The following is a 24,569-nucleotide window of genomic DNA, read 5'->3' as shown; positions in this document are numbered from 1 at the left end:
GCTCTTGGTAGTTGGCTATCATGAACGCTACATGGCCAATATTAAAATATATGGCCAGTGTGATTGATTGTCTGTCTGATTTTACTTCTTTTGGACAAGTTGCACAGACGTCCAACCTCCTCCGCTAGAGCATCTCCCCCTCCCCCTATATCACCTCTGCTCTTTCTTTGAAAAGCCTTCCCACCCGGGGAAATTAAGCTGCTGGCCAGTTCCACACGCAGCTTTCATGCAAGCCCCAAGTTCAAGCCGGATGTCTGTAAAAACTGGCCGAAGATAGAAAGGAGGATGGTGGTAAGTGAGTAGTGACGTCACTAATCCTCACCGCGGAAACACGCAGAAGCGCTCGTAAACCAGCAGAGAGGGGGTTTCGTGTTTGCCGCCCGCGATGCAGTCGACCGATGCGTAATGGGTGCCGATAAGCGTCACCGTCGCCGGGACGGTCAAAACCGGGACGATAAGGATAGCGCTGTGCGACGTCACGGTTATTGCTCACGGCAGGGCGGGACGCAAGCACGCATCTGTCGCCTATAAAGAGTCGCGGGACGTTGGGAAGTTGTCGAAGAAACTAACAGGACAGCCTTGCGGTGCTGCACCGCACTATCGACCAGAAAAGAATGAAAACGCCCGCTTTGATAGCGTGCGTTTTGGCACTTGCGATCTGCCTTCCGTCTACATGCAAAGGTGCGTTGCTACGCCTCATGGATTCAAGTGAATTGATCCAGGCTTTGTTCGCTCATCCTTTTTTTTAGGTTTCTTAGCTCAGTGATAGGCCGAAAGCTAACATATCGTTACTAATACATGTTCGGTATCTGTGACTGACAAAGCCAGCAGTCCGTGGAAAGGGTGCAAAATAGCTGCCATTTTTGTTTTTCGTCCCGAGCTGAAAATGCTTAAGCATGATGGTAACTTCAATTATCAAAAAATTTGGAAATGACCATAGACATAACTGCATACTGTAAGGCATGCTGTAGATTTTACGAAAAACATACGGTTTGCTAATACTAGGAGGTGCCCGGAAAAATTGATGCAGATGGATGATCACGATGAGCAGGGTCTCAAGCGAATCACAAAGTGAAGCTATATGTATTCCAAGTTGGAAATTATTCCCCAGAAAATATTTTTCACCATTCTAATGCTGCCATTGTTGCAGGCCAATACTACTGGGGCGCTAATGGCTGGCGTGAGTACTGGCAGCCTTCCAACACTGGCTTCTGCGACCGCGCCTATCCCGCAAGGCAGGCAAGTCTCCTTTCATTTGGTTACCAATGACTTCGCTTAATAACGATAATGTAAAGGTGCGAAAAGCTGCAAGTTTTTATGTGTTGAGCTTAAGGCGAACGGCACGACGTAAAACTACCGCAACGTCACTGTGAAGTGTGTGTACAGATGAAACGATTAACACGGGCAGCAGTCGTGGGTTAGAGTTTAGGTGGGCCAGTATAAAAGCGTCTAAATAAGCCGACAGTTATTTGGCAGCAGCATCTCGGCTTTGAGTAGTATTGCACTATTCTGTGACACTGATAAAGCCCCTTCGAAAATAAAACACGTAATATGCTGTTTTTCGCAGAGCCAGTTCGAGGATAAAATGTCCGCTCTAAATTTTCTCTCTTAATATCATATTACCTATATAACTTGTAAGAGCATTTTCGTATGCTCTTTTTACGTCAACAACACCTTTAACTAATTGGCAACGAGTCGCATTTTCTTCTTTACCATGCCGATATTTCACTCCAGCTGCATTTTTGTCTCAAGTCGTTACAGCGTTTGAGTTACAAATTTAGCTGTGTGAAGGTCAAGCATGTATGGTATTTGATTTTTAGGGCTATACTTGTTTATGGCTGCAACGGATAATTTTCGTTATTTACCCGGGTTAGACTAAGAACGCTTTCATACTGGAAATTGCTAAGTTACAGGTAACGCGACGGATGTAAAGCAAGCACTTTCCTCGATAAGGAGCGGAAATCGGCTTGTCCGGCTTAGTGGATGATATGTCTAATGAGGTGTAGTGTCGTATAAGAGATTTAAACTCGAATATATGATTGCCGTAAGAGCAATAACTCTTCCTAGTTGCTGTTCTAAGCCGCCGCGGTAGCTCAGTGGTTACGTCACTCGACTGCTGACCCGAAAGACGCTTGCTGGATCCCGGCGGCGGTGGTCACTCTTCAATGGAGGCGAAATTCTAGAGGCCCGTGTACTGTGTTATGTCAGTGCACGTTAGAGAACCTCCGGTGGTCGAAATTTCCGGAGCCCTTCACTACGGCATCCCTCACAACCTGAGTCGTTTTGGGATGGTAAACGCCCATAAACCATAAACCAAACGTAGTTTCTGTTTTCCCTCACAGGCACAATATCTGTTGTTTGTGATAAAACGAATTTCATGCTTAGTGCGCGAAAAGCGATTGGTTACCGAAAGGTGCTGTATGAAGTACTCTGTCATAACACGTGATATGTTTTCTCACTTTGTAATAGCTGCCACAATTCCACGGTATTCTTATACCACGCAGAGCTTACCTCAAATAAATCGCGTAAATCCCTGTAACAGAGGCGCGTATTACGTTAATGAACCAGTGCTATTAGCAATTGCTTGTTTCCGACATAATGCGATGAGGTTTATTTCGTCAGCAAGAAAATGCAGTACCTCGATAAGTGCAGGACTTATTATTGACGCTTTTGAATTTTTTTTTTTTCAGACGGACGGCTACGTCCACTCTTGCCGGTACCTGTGCGTTGGGCTTCCCGTCAGGTACAGCTTCGAACAAGACGGCACACCCTGCTATGTAAGCTTCGTGGGAATGAAACTTTCTTTAAAATTTCTGCTTTCAAAACAAAAAGCTTCGCTCAGAAAACAAGCACTCTCTTGAAAGTAGGTAAAATTTGACTCGGCGCGACGGCACATCACGTACTGCTTGCATATTGACTCCGACTGGGAAATGCTTTAAACCTTTTTTTGTGTGTAATGAGCCAAATGAGAGGAGATGTTCGCGCATATAATACTTGCCAGACATTTTTTCACCATAAGAAAAGCATATTCATCACCTTTATATTGCACAGAATACAGCGAAGACCACGTCCTCTCATTGCGCTTCAGGCGTTGATGACGTGCATGAGTGCGCATGTTTTCGTGAGCTCTCACACAAAAAAAGCTGGCACTTCAAAATTTTGCAAAGCCAGCAGCCTGCGCAAAGTAACCGATTAGACGGCTGAAGTGATAACCAAACCGCTTCTCAGGCCGCCTAGCAACCGCAGAGACCGTGAATGCCGTTGGCACCTTGCGGTTCTCAACTTGCTGCGTCAAATGGCCACACTCAGCCTGAGTGCTTGGAATGCGACACCAAATATTTAGTCCTCATGTTTGCGTGTAGCCTTTTTCTCCATCGCCTGTCTTGCGCTGCTTTATTTTTGAGAGCCTTCGTGTTCGTGGCCGCGCTCGCCTCGATGCTTCCCTCATAGTTCGACCGTAATTGACCATTGAGGGAAAAATAGCATTCCTTGAAAGAGAGCATAAAAAATGCACGAGACGCAGTTTCGAGAACCGGAAACATGGTGGCGCCGCGTGTTGTTCGTTTTTACGCAATGTTCTCTTTTATTGACGCTTTGTTCCTGGTAAAAATGACCAACTTGCATCACGTGACAATAACCTCTCAGTACAAAGTGATTCAGAATTCCTCTTCAGTGTCACGCATGTGTTGTATCATCAATTTTACGCCCCAAATGCTGGATGAATGTGGAGGCCACGTGACGCGGTCGCTGCAGGACTAATTCCATCAAACAAGCGCCATGCATACGCAATAATCTTCACCCTGAAAGCATTTCCGCTAGCCTCTTGGTAAACATGACGTTGGTAGCCCTTTTCGCTATTCCGGCGGCAGTGACGCGATAAGCTTAATTGCATCCAGGTGTTGCTTGTGCCAACCCCTGTTGAGTCAAGCAGAAGGTGTCAGTCTACTGCTATTTTTCTTTGCTTTCAGACAAACCGGTGGCTAGCAGGAGCGTGCTACGCTGGTCGATGCCAGGCGGGATGGTGGCCAGTACAACAGCCGGCGGTTTCACAGGCACCTGCGACAGCGGCACCTGTCGCCACGACAGAGCGCGCATCCTTAGAAAACCAAGGTGCGTCTTCAAGTCTCGAGTTGATTTGGAGTATTGCAGTTTCTTGTTTCTGGTGGATTCAGATGCGCGAAAGCCAATTCCCTTTGTTTCGTGCGTCCTTGAGCCTATTGTGTCAGCTTCCGCCCACCGTAGGTATACTTATTACTGGACATCTAAACACGATGAGGAACCCCTCCATTCGAAAAGCAGAAATACTCAGCCGGCGATTATGGTTGCTTTGATATATTAGCTCAAAGATGGGAAAACAGTTTACATTTGGATGTTAGATTATTAGCAGGTGTTCAACGTGGTAATGAGGTGTTTTCTCCGAACTCCTGGAAATTATGTGAGACGAACAGAACATTTTCACTTCGCACTTCTGAACTAATGCCTTGTGCAATTATAAATAATGAGCACTTTTTACCTAAAACAAGCATACATGACACTAAGCGAAAGAACGACTGATACAGAAAAAGAGGAAATAATAGGCAAGGCACAGTACAACGCTTACTAGTCGGCGTCATCCTTCATCTCGCGTACTTTTTGTTATTTTCAAGGGAATGTTTGTAAGATATCCTCCACCGTCTCCCAAATGAGGTGTGAATTCTTGAAACACAGGGAGCTGTTTGGCACGAAAAGAACACCGTCTTTTTGGTGCCGCTTCTAAAGATTCCGCACCTTACACACGCTGCAAAGTTGCAGAGCAAACCGACTGTGAGCAAGAAGATTTTAACATGCCGAAGGCCGAAAGGATTGGAATATTACGAGATGAATTGTCATCTAAATAGTGAGAGTTTGTACAGGTAGGGATCCGACCTTTCGTCCGTGTGGACATGTCATACCATTATTTCTGCCTCTCGTTTTTCAAGGCTGGAGTTGGCCGGGTGAGGACGCCGAGAGTCAACGTTGCACGCGTGCCGACACGGTGAGTTTTGCGCAATCATTAGAAGTATTTCTATCATTTACTCGTGTATTCAATTCATCTGTGCGGGATCATAGGCCGTACTGTTAAAAAGAAAGAATAATTTTAGGGATTGTATTGAATATTACTTGGAGAACACATTCCACAAGTTCTGTATTATCTTGTTTGGACTGAAATTGAATACGGCATTCGTGCTTGGGCACTGTGACCACATACTTCATTATGAAGGATTTATTAGTAACCAATCAACGAGCCAGACCCTCAAATCTCGTAAGGCACTTGCTTATTTTTTCGGCAAGAATGGCTGTTTTCGAAATGAGGTATATAGGTCTTTTATTCCTTAATGGCAAAGTATATATGTTGAACTCAGAAACAAAAGAGGAGCCGAATAAGGCATATATCCCCTTTTCCTTCCTCCAGCAAGTGCCGACTGTGAGGAGAAGCTGCCGGTACCTATGCAGGGGCTGGCCTATCCGCCTTGAGAATGAAGCAGACGGAACAGCCTGCCAACTGGTGAGTGGAATTTGACTTAAATCATACTCTATAGGAACATTTAACGCTACATGAAAAGAAACTGCGATAGCACGCGGAGAAATTTCTTGTGCACCAGCTTGCATATTCCTTGAAATTATTTCGTGATTATTTGCAGACGCCCCCTCTGTCATTTAGAGAGTTTTTATTGCTCTCATTACAGCTAGGAGAAAGAGAGCAATGCCATTGTCGATAGGCGTTTTTAGGCCGTGTTTCGAATTGGGATGTCTGCCCTTCTATTTTACTAGGTTGCTTTATGAGCCCACAAGATAAGGAAACAGAGGTGCTTGTTATGGCATACATGACGGAAGCCAACAATCATCGAAATCACGGAGCTTAGGGGATGTTTTATTTTTTTCAATATCTGGTGTTGAATAATTAGAAATTAATAGTATAATTATTTTATGGCTTAAAGATAATTCATAAGAAAGCAGAACGAAAACTAACCACGCAACGCTGGTGCGACCCGCACCCACGACCTCCGAATTTCCCGTCCAGTGAGCAACTAACTAAGCTACGGCGACGGCTGTGCAATCTTCTGCTTCCTTGGGTATTTGTGTGCAGTGTAGCCCAACCTTAGAGAAAAGAAAACATTCCCTACGTACCTTGGTTTTGTTAATTGCTAGCTTGCTTAATGTTAAATTACGGATTCAGTACACCATAATCTTTCATTGAACAATTTCAGAACAGCCTGCTCTATAGGTTTGTCTAATGTAGATCTTGGAGCACTATTACCGACAGCATTTTCAAAAATTGTTCTGATTATTTTTAGAAATTACCGCTGGACGTTATGCGAGACCATAATTTCTTTAGAATGAGCTAAGCTATGAATGGTCGAAATTGCTTCTCTTGGATCTCGTTCCTGAAATGTAGCTGTAGAAAATCATGTCGGTATGGCGATTCAGTATCCCGAACGCAGAAGGCACTTTTACGTCACCGGCTAGCGGCATAATATCCTATAAGACCTACCCTACAAGGACAAGGAAGTTGTGTGGTTTGCAAGCATAATGCTTCCCTGTCTCGAAATTTTCTTAATTCGCAACGCAGTCCTGGTGGAGAGAAGGGTTCTGCTTCAGAGGCCACTGTCAGCGAAACTACCCTCTGCTGCCGGCACCAAGAGATGAAGACAACGAAATTCAAGGTGATTACGCAGTTGACTGCTGCGGCTGTCCTCCGTCGCCATAGCTGCGTTACTGCCGCTTTATTGTAATATAAATACTCACTGTCACCAAAGTCGAATCACCTCCATGGCCGCTTTCCCCATCGATGAGTTTACCTCAGCCGATGTCATCACGTGTACACGGTCGTCCATTTTTAAGGTGAACACACAAGTACGTGGCTGCGCTCCGCGTAGCGCCAGTGCGTCCCACGTGGCTACGAATCGTATCAAAGTGGTCCAGGCGCTGAGGGGCCTCAAGATACTGCTCCGCGTGTGCTGCCGCTTCGATGCGCGATCGATGCGGACGCACAGGCGCTAGGCCGCGCGTGGCCACGCGCTCTCGTGTTCACCTTAAAGCAAAGCGACCCTGTACGTTGTGACCACGTGTAGAAATAATTTCGTGGTAATCATTTAATGTTTACCAGAGCAGGTACGATAATGAAATATGACAGATGCTCATTCAATGTGAGCTACCTGGTAGAGGGATGAGATACAGTCAGTGCTAAGCCAGCAACTTTTTTCTCGGGCTTTCAACACTTCCGATTGTAGTGGCTACGCAGAGATTTCAGGATAAGAGTGTGGCACCGAAGACGGAAGCTGGCGCGCTGAAGTCAACTCTCTTTTTTCGTCGTAATCGCCAAGCACTCCTTCTGCTTACGCTAAATATACCAACCATTTAGGAAATCGGCTTTCCCCGCCATTCACATTTACTTTCACTTTTCAGGATTTTGTACTTTTAAAGGGAGAGAAAATTGAATATCAAGTGCCCTTCGTTTTCGACACAACGGGAAACTTATTGTCTAAAACGCCTCGTTCTACGACTCTTTCGTGTAAAAAAACACTGTTCTATATTTTTATTTAACATTTCTTGATATATAGATGCGGCTGGTTTTGTGTATTCCGAAGTCAGAAACCATGATCAGCCGGGAAAGCGCCATTGAGAATAAGCGATGAACTGAGAATAATATAAGCCCACCCACCATATCCAGTGGCTGGGTAGTTCTTGTATACACGATAAAATCTTTTTCACTTTCCGCACCCAAAGCTGTAACTGTATAGTGACATACATCCTGCCGATAATTTCAGAAACCTGTGATTCTCGCTTCAACCAAGAAATTCGAAGTAGTGTGACAAGATATATTAAAAACAGCACGAAGCTTTTCCCAGGCATAGTAGGTCCCGGGCCAACCTTGCCAATTAAGATTGTTGAGTGAGTGAATGAATGAAGAGAGAGTTGCCTTTCATTAATGGGCGCACAGGAGAGAGCATAAACTGCAATATAATATGACAGGCCCTTCTGGAAGAAAACAAAAACTTGTGCACGGAAAAGCATTGAAGTCATCTTTATTGAGATGCGATTATGGACCGTGAAAGAATCGTAGTGACGAAGATTCTCCGCAGAATAGCGCTTCACCTTACATTATGGGAGCTTCAGCACCAACTTAACTTTGTAATTCATTGTTTCCTTAATTTCCGCGCTGTATTTTTGCAATATGAGGCAATATCTTTTATTTACACCTTAATTTCCAATCACCTTTTCGTCGCTTATTGGTACCTTTAACCTTGTGGCCTTCGCCGTGGTGAAAAGAAGGAAAGCGCACCGGATGGCGTATTTCGGATGCTGAATCACCGCATTCACTGAAAGACAAGTATGATAGTGTTTATGTGATGTCAACAAGAAAGAGACAATCTAGAGGCAACAACGTACGCTATAAAAGTGGTAGTGGAAGTAGGAACAGTAACGGCTTCTTAGCAGTACGTATATTTCCTGGTTTTGTCTATCCTTGGTCTTCTTTCTCCATCACCTCCTGCTTCTTCTCATAACCGGTTAATACGATATACTAAAATAAGCATCATGGGGGTGTTGTTATCGTTTTCTTTCTGTATAAGCGGACAATACAGAAACGGTTATTAGCAGAGTGGTGTAAACTTTCAGATATTCGAGCGGCTATCTCTTTGACAGCGTTGGCTCGAACCCAGCTCGGAGCGCCAGGAAGGTTTCTTCGGTGTATATTTACATGCCCTGAGTGAAAGTTCGGCACCCATTTGGCCACTCGTTTTGCTACGATCGGCTGATATTGCTGAGAATGGGAGCTAGAAGAATTTCACGCTTAACGCACGCTTGCTGGATAGACCATGTGAGGGGCAGGGTGGGGTAGCATTGAGTGAAATAGACAGCATTTGGTGGGCTGTTCTGCCCGCTGTGAAAATTGCATGGCCAAAAACACAAGAAACGCCAACAAATTCTGTGGGCATAGAATTGCACATTCCAGATCCCGTAGCTAGCGTACTAAGCCATTTCACGGATTCGTTTTACGCGCAGGCTCATGCGGTGAAGATGATGTCACTTAGCTCAATGGCCGACTTTTCCGGTTCTTGCTCTCTGCGAAAAAAGATTTTGTTTAGTTTAACGTACCCCTGGGAAATAAGTTCGCCTGTTAAATACGTGAGGAGTGACCACACATTGCAAAACTTCATGAATTAAATTTATCTCAACACAAGAAAATAAGTTCATTTTTCGCACATAAAGAAGGTGCTAAATTAGGCATGTTTTATGACACCGGAAACTGGTGTAATGAGCTCGTGGGAAACGCGGTCATTTTAAGTCACTGCGTATTTGAAGAACCTGGCATGTCTTTATTACATCAAGCTGTTAAGAATATTCCCCGAAAATGATCTCAGGGTGCTCCAGGTGATTAATTGTTTGCTTTTCCAGATAGCAAGGACTCGGCAAGCAAACTGAAGTGCAGGAACTACAAAGAAAGGGTAAAGGTGAGTTGTTGAGTAAGCACGGCAAGAAAAAAGAACTTGAAATAATTACCAATTTAAACGAATTGACTTTCATCTTATTTAATTTTCTATCAACTTTTCTGATGACATTTCACCACAAATGAATCGCGCAGATTCAACTTCGCAAAGTAAGGCAATATTAGTAGACCGGTCTCGAAGCAGCAATGTATGAAACAATACTCACTGACCATCGAGTGCGTTACGAACAGGGTACCACGTATTGATATAGCACATAAATTCCATTCGATGTATCGAGCATAACGTGCTTTTGTACGTACTGGTTTCTGCGCTTGTCCGGTCTCGCCAGGTGTAGGTACACTTTCTGTGCCCCTTTATTATTCAATTTCTTTTCCCCTTAAAATTTTTCTAAAAAATGGATTTCAAACTTCTGCGTTGCAAACCCACTTGCAAAGAGCCGAACATTACCAAAAGAGTGTGTTAAAAAAAAAAGAACTGCGATAGCAAAACACAGCTCGAGAACTGTGCCAATATTGGTTCAAGCGGAAGGCTTGTGTGTTATTTAGAGGTACTTTAGATGCTCAATATTAGCTTTTATCTACCTGAAGGGCACAGGGAAAGCACCATTATTCAGATTAAGATTAGAGCAACATTACTAACTAGTTTTGCGCCAAATTAACGCAGCACAAGTGAGGTTGAATAACCCAATCTAAAGAACATTGTTTTCCGGGACAAATATATTCCTGTCACACATATTCCTCTTAAAGCGAGCGTTTAGTAACGTTAGCTTTTTTCCTATTCTTTTTCTCCCTACCTACCTGAATTCTCGCTTGGCGTTTGTAACGCACAATAGTAGAACGGAAAGGCAGTTGGATATTTTAGCTGCTTTTATCTTTCTCCTGAGATATTTGAGATCTCCCTAAGGCGGCTTCATAACTTGTACAGGGTTCTGTTGTTGAAGCTGCCATTGAGCACGGAATAAAAAAAAAGTGGTGTTTAGGCTTTCATGTGCTAAGAAACAAGCACCAGCTCATCGGTCCACATATCAAGGACTAATAAGAGAAACCAAGCACATGAACAGCGAACTAGTTAGCACATGCGAAACGATTATCAAAAGTCTTCAGGCCACATTTCTTTAGCCTTTGAAGGTTCTAGAACCCATGCGCCAATGTATGCGGCATTTTTTTTATTGCAGGTTGATGGAGTGGTTCGCTCCTGCAAGTTCGTGTGCAAGCAGAGGAAGAAGGCCTTTGTTGCGTACGAAGAAAATGGGACACCATGCGCGGTAACTACATTTTCTCCAACTTCACCAACTCGTTCCGCTTTTAATTGCCAGTCTTCGTGTTTTGCTTCAGCAATCCGGCGAAGGGACAGGTAAAATACACAAGCAGTTCTGTATTAGTCGAAGAAAGAAGACCGTTGACAACGTTAAAACAGTTCTGATTTTCATGACTACACGCGAGCAGAAGGCGGCATGACTTTTTATCTTTTATTTATTACGAGTGAGTAAGCCTGGTGTCAATTTAATTGGGCAGTTTCGTCTGATTACTTTTTTAAGAGAGTTCTTATCTCAGTAGACCGCCTGTTCGCGTTCCTTTGCTCACGTTGCGTTTGCGTTCTGGTTCACGGCAGCAGTCAATAAAGCAAATGCTTAACATACTTATAATGAGCCCATTAAGTGCATTGAGTCTTTGAGATAGTACTCTGTCGGTATTAACAAAAGTAGACGAAAGTGCTGTCACTAATAATTGCATTACGTTTACCTGCGCGTTAGATACAGTCGCAGATAAAACGGCACGTGATTATCGCATGTTAAAAAAAGAAATCTTCAATGCAGTAAGGGCAGACAGGGCGCCTTAGCGTTTATCACGCGCGGCGGCTGCGTTTTCATGGAGGAAAAATGCTAAGGCGCCCGTGTGCTGTGCGATGTCAGTGCACGTTAAAGATCCCCAGGTGGTCGAAATTATTCCGGAGCCCTCCACTACGGCACCTCTTTCTTCCTTTCTTCTTTCCATCCCTCCTTTATTCCTTCCCTTACGGCGCGGCTCAGGTGTCCAACGATTTATGAGAAAAATACTGTGCCATTTCATTTTCCCAAATACCAAATATTATTAATATTATTAGCCACCGCGGCGCAGAATACTTTATTAGGCACTATTATTTCATTGAAGGTTTTCTTTCTTAACCTGTGCGGACCTTTCATCACGTATAAACATTTAATCAATGTACCTCATGCTGTACCGCTTCGTTCAAATGATTTTAAAGCCTGCATGACGTCTTAGGTATCAACTTTCAGTGCTTGTTTGCGAAATAACTTTCGCTATAGCTCCTGGCGTTGGAAGCTAATGGGTAAATGTGGGCGATTCTGTAATGATTCATGACAAAGCAGCAGCGGCCAAAATAGAGGAACATCAGCCGCAATACCGTAGTCAGTATTAGACGTATTTTTGCAATTGTTCCTGATCCTGTTTTTGTGAATTTTCTCGTGCTTCCCTGTGCGCAAGAAGAAGGTAGCTTCTTTCACAAAGATCGAGCAGGTTGGGTCAAAAGAAATTTGCATCATTTTCCAAAGCTAGCTTTATCTTCTCTAGCAATAACTCTGCGTTCTTTTCGAGCGCAGGCACTGCCGGGGCAGATCGGCTTCTGCGATCACGGAGTGTGCAAGGCGGTTGAAGCTGCCACGGCACCTACTGAAGCTCCCCAGGCGGATACGGAGCAAGTGACGGAGGAGACTGGGGCGGTCGTTTCATCTGTGATCAACGCGGCATCACTCGCCCCTGCAACAGCAACCGCTGATGATGCTACTGCAGTAGAGACGACCACCGCTTCGACCGCTGTTGCAGAGGAAGCAGATACGGCGGCCCCTGCGGTCAGATCGCCATGGACTCCTGGTATGTGGAATACCGCCGGAATACCGCCAGCGTTATGAATTTGAAGTCTATCAGGCACCTGAAGGCCTTCTACCTGAAAAGAAAGCTACACAGCATAGAACAACCAAAACAGCTTGTGAATAAAAAGTCGTAATTTTAATGTTACAGAGGCGCGAGGTAGTCAAGCGGTGATGAGCGGCACTTTAATTTGTTTGTATGCGACATATTATTATTGTTTTCTTTTATTTTCAGTGAAAAAGGTTCCTCAATCATCAGGCTGCACTTGAAACTTTTGTTCATAAGGTACCCGCTCTCAAAAAAATAATTTTACCATGAGTGACGAGTAGAATTAATAGGGAAATGTTCATACATCCGAGTGAGCCAAAAGTGGTTTCCTTGCACTGTGGTTTGAAATGACAGCAGGGACAACTCCATCCATTATTATTTTTAGTGAACGTTTTCTTCCCTGGCTTTTTCCAGCTGTGCTAACGTTTCTCAAGCAGCAAAAGACCCATTCGTCAACGAGAAATTGTACTTAAATTTCTTTCAGCCAGTCCATTCAAACTCGTGGCATTCCCACAGAAAGGGACGTCACAACCTTTCGTTCCCGGTTCCTTGTCATGCCATGTAGGATTACCGTACTAGGGGGCTAGAACCAATAATATTGTAAGGCAGGTACTTTTGGCTACTGCGGGCCCTTAGAAATTAATATTTTGAACTGTGCGAGTTGAAATGGCTTAATATAGAACTCATGTGTGCATTTCATTTCTTTTCGCGCTGAATACTAACTATACGACATTTCCGAGCGAGCTTGGCCATCGACTTTTTGGGTCTGCTTTTTTCCGCCCGTGAATACCGGGACCGGTAGTATCTTAGCGCTTAGCATGAAACAAAGAAAAAAAAACTGAAAGCACTGCATAAATGTAACATCAAGCTCGTTTGGGTTATCCTGAGCTATTTGTAGATAAGCAAGACACCCTACTGCACTGACGTCACATCATGTTCAGGCGCAACACCTCATTCGGCTCAAGGCCGCGGAAGCGAGCTTTCATTGTGAGCTAATACTGCTTCCCTAAACACTATAGCACATTGTGTCGCTGTCGGCAACTGTGTTCTTCACAACCTGCTCAAAGTGATACCCTTTGCTGCATTGTCAAAAACAAGCGTACACTTTCTACAGAATATGCTGCTACAGAGCACTGGGGGAAGTAGAAATTGTCATGGCTAAGTTTCCAGCTTTCTGTCTTGGAATCGATATCTAATGTCAGTACTGTTTTCGCCCAGGTTTCGTTGGGGTTAAGTGTGACCGGGCCTACCCTCCTAAGGTGGTAAGTATGCGGATTTAATGAAGCGACGTGCCTGTGGCTACGCCTGTCTTCGCGCTATTAGTGCCATTGAAAATGCTGCAGCGCACTTAGAAATTTTTTCTATTCCTTTAAAAATTAGGTGGATGGACGGCTGCTCAAGTGCCGATTCCTGTGCCGAGGATACCCTCATCTTAGGATTGGATTCGAAGAGGACGGCGCGCCTTGTCTGGTGAGCACTGATTGAATTGGTTTCCGAGGAAATCATCAATGAGAAAAGAAGATACAAAACAAACGCGAAGAAAAGTTACGGAAAGAAGGAGAATGCAAGGAAGGACAACACACCGCAGGTGTATTCATTGCCCAGTAAGCAGCCTTTTAGACAATGTTACAGAGTGTAAAATAAATTAAAATGCTGTTTACAGATGAAATGATTACCAGCTACCTGTTTGGGAGAAAGCAAAGGGTTAAGACCGAGAATTTAATCACCTGAGCTAATCCAATTCTCGTTTACTTGCTAAGAATGCGCCTTTTGTTGTTTTAACTTCACCACTTTTTTTAACATCTTTTAAAGTTAAACTTATTGAGAGTGATTGTGATTTTAAAATAAACATGTCTGCTGATGGCCACAATTTTCTGAATTACAATTTTTAACGATTATTTTCTCACATTAAAAGGAAGAAATAAAGGGCAACTGAAAAATAAATTTCCTTTGAGGTCGCCAATAAAAGATGTCTCTTAAGGCAGAAAGAACATCCCCTTCTCGGAACCACTATTTTGAAACATTCAGGCCCATGGGCGTCAGTCTTTCATGGCACAGGATGTAATTACGGAGACAGCTAAGCCCGTTTCAAAGTTATTTCAAAGCAGGATATTGAACCTGCTTGCAGTCCTCTTAATATACCCGGTGTTTCAGGGCAGCTCGCCACTAATTTCGGTGCGAAAGCAGTACTTCGCGATGCCTAACTGCCTCACCAAGTTCGTGTCCAGCTTGACCCTGTGGGTGACCTTGGCCAAACCATAAGAATCAGATTTTAACCCCGCGCTGGTGCGAACAGATCCCCTTCACCGGCCACTGAAAAGGAGCACTATGCTATCGCCACATGAAATCACGCCTCTTGTTAAACTGAAACCACTCTCGCGCTGTGCATTGCACATCGTCTTCATCAAAAACCGTTAGTCAACCAGGCTAAACCCACTCGTTCGCTCTACTCAGTTTAACTACGTCAAAACCCTATCACTTTTTAAGGATAGGGCTTTGAGGTAAGGTTTAAGCGGCATTGTAAAACAAGCGTTGTCCGGCGCCTAAAACCGGCGGATCATTTAACTAGTAAAAGTTATATTCAATTTTAATAGTTGATTTTTAACTATAAGAGATAGGCGCCTGATTAAAATGAGTGATTTGTAGCCGGCCATTAGAAGCCATATCAGTTTGTAGTAGTTCGAAAACGCTGTTACCGTCGTGTCTGTGGATCAAGGAATTTTCATTTCTTGCGCCATTTGAAAACGGCTTGCCCAGGTGAGCGAAATGCGACACTTGTCAAATCGCGACACTGTCACTCACGTTCCCCGTGAGATTCTCTGCCCCGTTCGCACTGGAGCAGCGAAGTGGTGATGAAAGGGGAGCCCCGCTGTTTGGGCGGAACAGACTATGTCACGTGACTCGTGCGTCGCCAAGTGTCGAGATTTTATGGACGCCGCTCTGGGCTCCCAGCAGGCGCGCTGTTTACTACATTGTGTTGTACTACATTTCTTGAGCAACAGCAGCCAAGGTAATCGCGTTTTAGAAGTTTGAAAAACTGATATGAATATTACTAACTGCCGGTTACATATCGCTAATTGCAATCACGCGCGTCTATCACTGATAGTTAAAAATCTTACTGTTAAAATTTCAATAATGCATTTAAAAGTCGCCACGACTAATTTGTTATTTGGTGTCGCTACTGTTACACTGATACGAAAAGCTTCTCTCTAACTCAAGAAATATATTTTTAAGGATTACTGGCGGACTTCTTTGAAACGACTGGTAGATAGCTTGAGCAATATAATGTGCCATTCTTGGGTTATGTTTCAATAACATGTGCCGCGTACACATGTACTAATTAAAACCTTGAGACAACTGTTTAAAATTTTGTACGCTTATTTTTAACCCCGGAATTTTGCAGCCCTATCACATACCGGTAAACTAAGAGGCCCCAGGTGAGTTGCTTACATAAATGGTTTGTATGCCTAAAGTTTTCCCTGTCAATTAATTACGACCGTTTTAGAATCCATACCTGAGGTATACTAGAGTTCCCAAGGCTGTGCACTATTACACGGCTTCAGCACTAATACAAATAATTATTTCAAATATTTCTTTATGCAAGCACTGTCAAGGAGAGCAGTCCTTTATTAGTGTAGTAAAGAAGCGTTTACTGCTATTTTTTAAACCATAGCTTCATCATAGCTTTTTTTTCGTGTTTTAAATCGGAAACTTCCTTGATTTTCTTTATGGCCAAAAATTTGTCGAGGTTTATTCATATAACCACTTCAGGTATGCAGCAAAGCTGCTGCGTAAGAGATGCAATATCTAAATATCCAGAAACAAGATTATGAAGCCCAGCTCTTAAATGCTGGAGTCAGTTTTGTCGAATTGGCTAAAGACGATGAAAGCAAGAAGAGCACAAGAGAGGAGCTACACTTTAAATAAATTCTCGAACTGATGTTTTCGATTGCACAGAGTATAAAGAAAGTGCGTGAAAACAACGGACCCCAAGCTCACGCCGAAATTCGCAATGCAAAATTATGCAGTTGAACCTCAACGATAAAGGTTGCATGAGATTGCGTACTGTGAACATCGAAGATTGTTTGCGTGGAAATTTTAGAGTGTTGAATGTCTTTCACGAATGTCTTTCACCCGCCGGCTCGGCGTGGGTCTGGACAGGTGCAATGGGGCGATGCGATCTCAGCTTGTTTCACATCCGCAATAGGAAGCGATCATGATATGATCAAAAAGAGGTTTACGCGTTCGGGCACTTAAATATTTATAAGAAATGAACAGAGATAACACGTTCTTTAAGCCTCAGTGCAGCACAACTTTGGATTTCTTCAGTTCGCAGTTGATTGTGCATTTTATTGGAATGTTTATTTGGTTGCGTTTCTTGTCTCATTTTCTCGCTTTCCTTTGCAGTAAAAAAAAATTTCCGCACTTAATTAAAACATTGAACATCTGACACCATTCTGTTCCCGTCAGTGTTTTTTTTGTTCATTATTCGTTAGTTTCTTTGATTTATTCGATGAGCGCCCAAGATCCCCGATCTAGTCGAGGGTTATGAATACACTTTCATGCAGTACTTCTATGCTTCTTACTGCTACTATCCAAGCGCTTCGTAATCGCCCACCTTCTGTGTGAAGAATGAGCAACACAATTATTTTTAATGCTGATTTTCGATGAGTTATAACCGCAGCCTTCCTTGTGTGCTCGGCATGCTTCGTGGGAAGTAAGCAGCTTGACCTAAACGGCAAATTCTTTTTAAATACCTAAAGAATTTCGCGTAGGTTACCATTAATCTGCTTGTTCATGCTGATATTGCAGAGAAAGAAGACATTAGAGGGCGTGTGCTTCAACGGAAAGTGCAAGCCTCTTCCTCCTTCAACTGATGCAACTGCTGTGAAGGCAGAAACAACGACGGTGGAGTCGCTTGTTACTGAGGCGGTTGCACCCAGCAGTTCTGGAGCTGAAGAAACAGAAACAGAGGTGCGTGTCTCTACAGAAGGTGCGCAAGATGTCTCAGAAACTGCGACCGCCACAGAAGGTGAAGTTTCTTATGCTACCTCAGCAAGCGAAACCGCAGCGTCCGTCCCGGCTGACGCTGAAGAAACGTCTGATGTCACTGTGAGTACAAAATCAACAACCGAAGGCGAAGCTTCTGATGTTACATCAGCAAGCGAAACTAGAGCGTTTACCTCTGCTAACAATGAAGAAACGCCTGCTGCCACTGAAATCAGCAAATCGGCTACGGAGGGCGAAGGTTCTGAATCTACGTCGGGAAGCGAAAGTGCAGTGACTGCCAGTGCTGGCGCTGAAGAAACTTCTGCTGCCATAGAGACAAGCAAATTGCCAACCGAAGGCGAACGTTCTGATGTTACATCGGCAAGCGAAAGTGGAGCGCCTGCTACTGCCGGAGTTGAAGAAAAATCTGCTCCCACTGAGGCCAGCAAACCGGCAGCCGAAGGCGAAGCTTCTGATGCTACATCGGGAAGTGAAAGTGCAGCGCCCGCAACTGATGGTGCTGTAGAACCTTCAGCTGTCACTGAGGACATCAAATCGGAAACCGAAGGTGAAGACTCTGGCGCTACATCGACAAGCGAAAGTAGAGCGGCTGCTACTGCTGACGTTGAAGAAACCTCTGCTGCCACGGAGATCATCAAATCGGCAGCCGAAGGCGAAGCTTCTGATGCTACATCGGGAAGCGAAAGTGCAGCGCCCGCAACTGATGATGCTGTAGAACCCTCTGCTGTCACTGATGACATCAAATCGGAAACCGAAGGCGAAGGCTCTGACGCTACATCGACAAGCGAAAGTGGAGCGGCTGATACTGCTGACGTTGAAGAAACCTCTGCTGCCACTGAGATCATCAAATCGGCAGCCGAAGGCGAAGCTTCTGATGCGACATCGCGAAGCGAAAGTGCAGCGCCCGCAACTGATGGTGCTGTAGAACCCTCAGCTGTCACTGAGGACATCAAATCGCAAACCGAAGGCGAAGACTCTGGCGCTACATCGACAATCGAAAGTGGAGCGGCTGCTACTGCTGACGTTGAAGAAACCTCTGCTGCCACTGAGATCATCAAATCGGCAGCCGAAGGCGAAGCTTCTGATGCTACATCGCGAAGCGAAAGTGCAGCGCCCGCAACTGATGATGCTGTAGAACCCTCTGCTGTCACTGATGACATCAAATCGGAAACCGAAGGCGAAGGCTCTGGCGCCACATCGACAAGCGAAAGCGGAGCGGCGGATACTGCTGACGTTGAAGAAACCTCTGCTGCCACTGAGATCATCAAATCGGCAGCCGAAGGCGAAGCTTCTGATGCTACATCGGGAAGCGAAAGCGCAGCGTCTGCAACTTCTGTTGCTGTAGAACCCTCTGCTGTCACTGAGGACATCAAATCGGAAACAGAAGGCGAAGGTTCTGGTGCTACATCGACAAGCGAAAGTGGAGCGGTTGCTACTGCTGACGTTGAAGAAACCTCTGCTGCGACTGAGATCATCAAATCGGCAGCTGAAGGCGAAGCTTCTGATGCTACATCGGGAAGTGAAAGTGCAGCGCCCGCAACTGATGATGCTGTAGAACCCTCTGCTGTCACTGAGGGCATCAAATCGGAAACCAAAGGCGAAGGCTCTGGTGCTACATCGACAAGCGAAAGTGGAGCGTCTGCTAGCGCTGACGTTGACGAAGCTTCTGCTCCCACTGAGACCAGTAAATCGGCTACCGAAAGCGAAGCTTCTGATGCTACGTCGGGAAGCGAAAGCGGAGCGGCTGCCGCTATTGAAGTTAAAGAAACCTCAGCTGCCATTGAGACCAGCAAATCAGCTACCGAAGGCGAAGATTCTGATGTTACATCGGCAAGTGTAAGTGGAGCATCTGCCTCTGTTGAAGTTAAAGAAACTTCTGCTGTCATTGAGGCCTCGAAATCGACTACCGAAGGCGAAGTTTCTGACGCAACATCAGAGATCGGAAGTGGAGCAGGCGGTGAAAGCCAAAGCAGTGCTGTGCCGAGCTCCTCAGATTTTACCACTGGCGCAGCTGCAACCACAGGGGAACCCTCTTATGATACCACACTAGATGCCGATCATTCGGTGTCCGAGGCCGCAACGGCTTCCGGTCAGGGGTTAGAGGCTACCACTTCTGGTTCGGAGACATTAGGTGCCTCATCTGGTGAGCCCACTCCAGGGACGGAAGACGCAGAAATTATCGTGGAACGTACTGAGAAGACGGTCGTTGTTACAGCGCGGGATGACCTGACTACTTACTCTGATGAAGTCGTGACAGATGTTGGCAGCGCCGCAACAGAACAAGCCGCGAAGGAGAAAGATTCAACAGAAATCGTTATGCAGCCGACAGAGAGTGCGAGAACAGAATCGACTGAATCCGGATTTGGAGACGTTACCACAACTTCCAGCTCCGGAGAAAAGCTCACAACGAGCTCGTCTTTTAAATCTGCTGCCACTGAGGCGCAACAGGACATTGCCCAAGAAACTGAAGCATCCTTTGTAGTCGGAGCAAAAGAAGGCACTGCGGCTGTCGACGAGTCTGCGGAAGTAAAAATTATTACAACTGAAGCACCCATCGCTGGTGAAGCCGAGGGCACGACTGCTGCGGCTGAGCCTGCCACAGTAAAAATTATCACAACCATCACTCGCAAAGAAATTGTCCGTCCCGTTGAGCCCGACCCATCCCAGCCCGACGCGACCTTAGTAGAAACAACCCGCAGTACGTCCGTGAAGACACTGCCAGTTTCAGTACTCAACGAAACCGCAGAATCAAGCCCTGTGGTGCCCGCATCCGGATCACCCAGCGAAAGCAGTGATGTAGCAAGTGAAGATGCAGCAAGCACAGACGCGGTGAGCAGTGGTCCCTCGCTCGTAATAACGGACTTTGTGCAGAAAACAGCGGCATCGCCGAAGGGCCAGGCAACAACGCCGAGTGTACAGGAAGAGAGTACCGCGCCCGCTGAAAGTGGCAGTGAAGTTAACAAAATCGTATAAAATTAGATTGGGAAAAGAGTGCTTCCGTTTGTGGAGTTACACCAGAAAGTCAAAAGAAGCCTCAGAAACAATAAACATGTGTCGGAAGGCATCATCCGCTTTGCAAACGCTTTTGGCTGGAATAAATTATGTGCGTGAAAAGTTTTGTCTTCTCCTGTTTCAATTGCATACAATGCAGGTGAAGCACCATAAAGGGGCCCACCAGATTCACAACAGTTTTTGAGCAACTTACTCATGCCAGGAAGTTGCCACACGGTGTCTCTGCCAGTCTACCTAGGAGGTCACACAACGAATCTCTATTACATTTTGCTGTTTTATTCACCACTGGTGCTTAATTCAATGAATTTAACTTTCGCGTTCCTTGTTGACAGCTGCACTGCGACAAATGAGCGGGGAATGAACAGCTAGAGTAACCTTATTGAAGTTTACATATGATTGAGGCCCGCAATAAAGAAAACCAGAAGAAGCATAGGGAAATTTCGGATGCAGGATTCGATTTTACGGCTATATTTTCACCTTTTCCCTCACATTTTTGCCAATCTGTCCACACCACGAGAAAATGCTAGAAAATTATTTCTAACTGGGCCACTACCATTGCAGTATGCAGACAAAAGAGAGTTAAAATAAAGAAACGTGATTTAAGAGAAATAATAGGCGCGTCGTAGCAACCCCGCCCATCGAGGCGATTCCTTTCGAAGCGATACCCTCAGTGCTCCGTGCCATCTTGCATGCGGGTCATAAAATCTTATGCAAAGGACATGTGGTGATGTAATAGCACAGAATTAGTGCGACAGTAACAAAGACTATTGCTAAAATCTGGCTCTGGTGTTTACTCAGCGAAACAAAAGGTAGGTAAGAAAAGAGTAATAAAAAAGACACAGAACGAGTGATAAACTTTCGGAATATGAATGAACAATGTCCTCACCGGTTGACCGAAGAGGGACTCTTTAAAGAGATTGGAGCTTTTCAATGCTATAGCTTTGGCTGTTTAGTTCTCGAAAAAGCCGGTGTCCGTCCGTCCATTTCAAGATAAAGCATGTGGCCCACCTGCCACGGTGGGCATCTGGCAACCTACTCACCGGGTGGCGGGCAACATGACCGCCATGTCCTGTAGTAATGAAACTTATTCAAGTTTACACAGTTGCCACCAACCCTCCGTGGGACTGGGCATCAGCTGATTTGTCGAGCGATACACTGCTCTCGAAATACCATCTGCGGAAACTTGAGCATTACGGGAGCTCGGAAGGAGAAGCCTAGGTTTCAGAAACGGTCGCCTGCCGAGGCAGTGGCACATCGGTCAGTCAAGGCACCACTGGGCGCCCGCTACACCTCTGCACACCATATTCGACATACGAAGGCTGGACGGTCACCGGTGGCGACGCCAAGCGCAAGCTCAGTGCCCTGCTGTACCTTGTTTCGGAGTCCGGCGTCCTAACACTCACCTAAACTTCCCACTTCCCTTTAGTCATCAGGCCATCCTTGTAGGTAAAGACATCTGAATGAATAAACTGCGCCAGGAGGGGTGGGGACTCCCTGCGATCTATGAATGTATGAAAGACAGAGTACTTGCGCGGGAGGGATCTCTGATGCTATCGCATTGCACATTTATTAGTAGGTTAAGCGTCGTCGAAGTTGTGGAGAACCTGTTTCCCCCTCCATTTCGACGCAGCCCATCTTCATCGCCGGGTGTCAAGACCGCACCGGTTGGGCGAGGGGGGAAGTCTCCCTCATGGGGGAAGTGGAAATAGCGACGGGAGCGCCACCTCGTAGATTACGCGGATTTCCGCGGGGCCATTGAGTGTGTCTTCGGGATCCGGCCAGCGTCAAGAGCGGTTGCAGACGCACGCTCTCGTCAGCTTCCGCGGCAGGCGCACGAAGGTCCGTCTTGCCTCGCAGCTGGGCTTCTGATTCCAGGCAGCGAAGTGAGAGCAGCAAACGCGCGCTCCCGGCACCTTCCCCAGCAAATGCTCGGGGATCGCTTTGCCCCAAGAATGCGGCGCGCACGGGAAAGCCTGGCCGCCATCGTCGCGCATGCAAACGTCCGCCCCCGATACCTCCGAAGTGGCGCCCCTGCCCCAGACGCTAAGTCGGAAGTCCTTCTTACATAGCCTTCTATTCGCGATGAATGCCTCGTTGATGTTTTACTGCTAGCTGGCCCGCTCTGTGTATCAATTGCAAGCGTAATAAATAGCATATGAGTGATTGCGCTCTGCCGTCCCTTCCCTTTTTCCCCCTATATTTCCACAATGGCAGCCCAGCGTGTGGCAAGCTCTTGGGACGAGGGACGACAGTCAGTTCGGTTCGTGGAATGCCAGCCCCGATTTGGAACAGCGTTAGGGCTGACCCGAAGTCGGAGTTACTAGTAAGGCTGAGATGTTTCCTTGACAGCGAGATGAGCGTAATAGCAGCATGAGAGAATTGCCGTGCACGCTACGCTTTTGATGAGCACTTCATCGGTACACCTTTGGGAGGTGAACCTACAAGGTCCGGACATAGAGAGCGAGACCGAGCAATCAACGGAAAGCAGCAAGCCAGAAGCCAGTGTAAGCGCAAGCCTGAAGGGTGGTCCGATTTTTCTTGTAGATAGTTGTAAATATTCACCGTTCTGTGTCTTTCGCTCTGGGAGTCGGGTACCGTAATCAGCTGATTTGCATTGCAGCCGTGATTGTTGGAAAAGCACCGGGGCGCTCCGACACTGCGGGAAGCGGTGGGCGTCGTTTCGATCTGAAGTGGGTGGAGCGAGTGAGTAGGGTCACCTTGGCAGAAACGTAGCTCCTCGTGGCGGTGTTTTCTAGCTATTGTCCTTGGCCCTCTGTTGGCACCGGCAAGTGTCAGAGCGAGTAGGCCTAACGCTCTTTGCGAGTTGCCTGTCGCTGTTGGGATGACATAGTTGTACCGTGGCACAAACACGCGCAAACGGGTTTGCTTGCTTTATATGAACCTCGCTAGAGTCGAGAAGTCTCCTCAGCTATAGGAAGCTTACTTTGTTCAAACGAACCTGGTTTTTTTACGGCTGCGAAGCGAATTGATAATTCCGCGGAACCAGAGACGCTAATGCAGTTCAAGTGAGCTTAACACCGCCATGCCGGAAAGCGAACCGCGAGTGTGCTTCGACCGAAGTAAGCCAGCTACGTTCAAATGAACCGACTGTTTTGGCGGTGCCGGATAGAATTGTTTGGCACTCGTATTGATCCGCATTTTACCAAATGGTCTGTTTGCCCGGTCTCCATTACCTTTGATTCAAACTTTTGGAGACCATAGGAGCGATATGCGGAGTTCGAGAGAAGCTGCCCCGGCCAGCTGTCCATTTTATGGGTCGCTGCATGCTGCCTCGCGGCCGTGAGTCATCGAGTTGCGGAATATCCAGCGAGCAAGTTGCAGCGCCTGCAATAGCTGGGGGGCCAGCCCTCCTACCTTCCAACAAAGGCGCGTCAGCGCGAACAACACCCTCCCAGAACGCTAATTTTGGATGCCTGCCGCGGGACAAGGACGGGTGCCCGGTGACCTTGCTGCTCATCGGATGACCCAGGCACCCCGCCTGTATGAGCTGTCTTGCCGTCGTCACCGCAATGCTCGTGGACACTTCGTCGTTGGCATCAATGAATGAGTTCAACCGTAGGCCAACATTTAAAGAGGGAGGGCTGTGGAAAGCCTGTTTCCCCCAACCATTTCGACGCGGCCCATTTTCGTCACCGTGCGTCAGGACAGCACTGACTGGGCGAGGAGAGGTCTCACTCATGGGGACGAACCCGAAGCAGTGACGAGAGCGCCACCTCGAAGGCTACGTGAAATTCCGCGAAGCCGGAGAGGGTCTCTTCGGGATCCGGCCAGCGTCACGAGCGTTTGCAGACGCATGCTCTCGGCACCTTCCGCTGCAGGCGCACGGAGATCCGTCGTGCCTTGCCGCTGGACTTCTGGTGCCAGGCAGCGAAGCGAGCGCAGCAAACGCGCGCTCTCGTCACCTTCCCCAGCAAATGCTCGGGGATGGCTTTGCCCCAAAAATGCGGCACGCACGGGAAAACCCGGCCGCCGATACTTCTGAAGTTGCGGCCCTGCCCCAGCTGGTAGGTCGAAAGTCCTTCTTACGTAGCCTTCTATTTCAGCGTCATTGATATTTTGTAGCTAGCTGGCCCGCTCTGTGTATTATTTGCAAGTGTAATAAACAGCATATGAGTGTTCACACTTGATCATCCCTTCCCTT

General features: G+C 46.3%; 1 protein-coding gene across 1 annotated transcript; it reads left to right on the top strand.

The window, feature by feature from the left end:
* The first annotated feature begins 522 nt into the window (after positions 1 to 522).
* On the top strand, positions 523 to 20,509 carry LOC144121547 (uncharacterized). Its single transcript, XM_077654813.1, has 13 exons — positions 523 to 681; positions 1,151 to 1,239; positions 2,691 to 2,777; positions 3,969 to 4,110; positions 4,959 to 5,014; positions 5,432 to 5,524; positions 6,590 to 6,683; positions 9,418 to 9,473; positions 10,645 to 10,734; positions 12,070 to 12,340; positions 13,604 to 13,647; positions 13,766 to 13,855; positions 17,198 to 20,509. Exons 1-13 carry the CDS (start codon positions 615 to 617, stop codon positions 20,366 to 20,368), a joined length of 4,350 nt encoding a protein of 1,449 aa, XP_077510939.1. The 5' UTR covers positions 523 to 614; the 3' UTR covers positions 20,369 to 20,509.
* The last annotated feature ends 4,060 nt before the right edge of the window (positions 20,510 to 24,569 follow it).

Source organism: Amblyomma americanum, chromosome 2 (genome assembly GCF_052857255.1).
Source record: "Amblyomma americanum isolate KBUSLIRL-KWMA chromosome 2, ASM5285725v1, whole genome shotgun sequence".
NCBI lineage: Eukaryota > Metazoa > Arthropoda > Arachnida > Ixodida > Ixodidae > Amblyomma > Amblyomma americanum.
Note: the sequence above shows the minus strand (reverse complement) of the source record. Positions and strands in the feature narration are given on the sequence as shown.

Bases quoted from the DNA above. Each gene is read 5' to 3' on its own strand.
- LOC144121547 (XM_077654813.1), top strand. From the start codon at position 615: ATGAAAACGCCCGCTTTGATAGCGTGCGTTTTGGCACTTGCGATCTGC. The intron at 5,015-5,431 runs GTGAGTTTTGCG...TCCTTCCTCCAG, and splicing joins GTTGCACGCGTGCCGACACG to CAAGTGCCGACTGTGAGGAG. The intron at 6,684-9,417 runs GTGATTACGCAG...TTGCTTTTCCAG, and splicing joins TGAAGACAACGAAATTCAAG to ATAGCAAGGACTCGGCAAGC.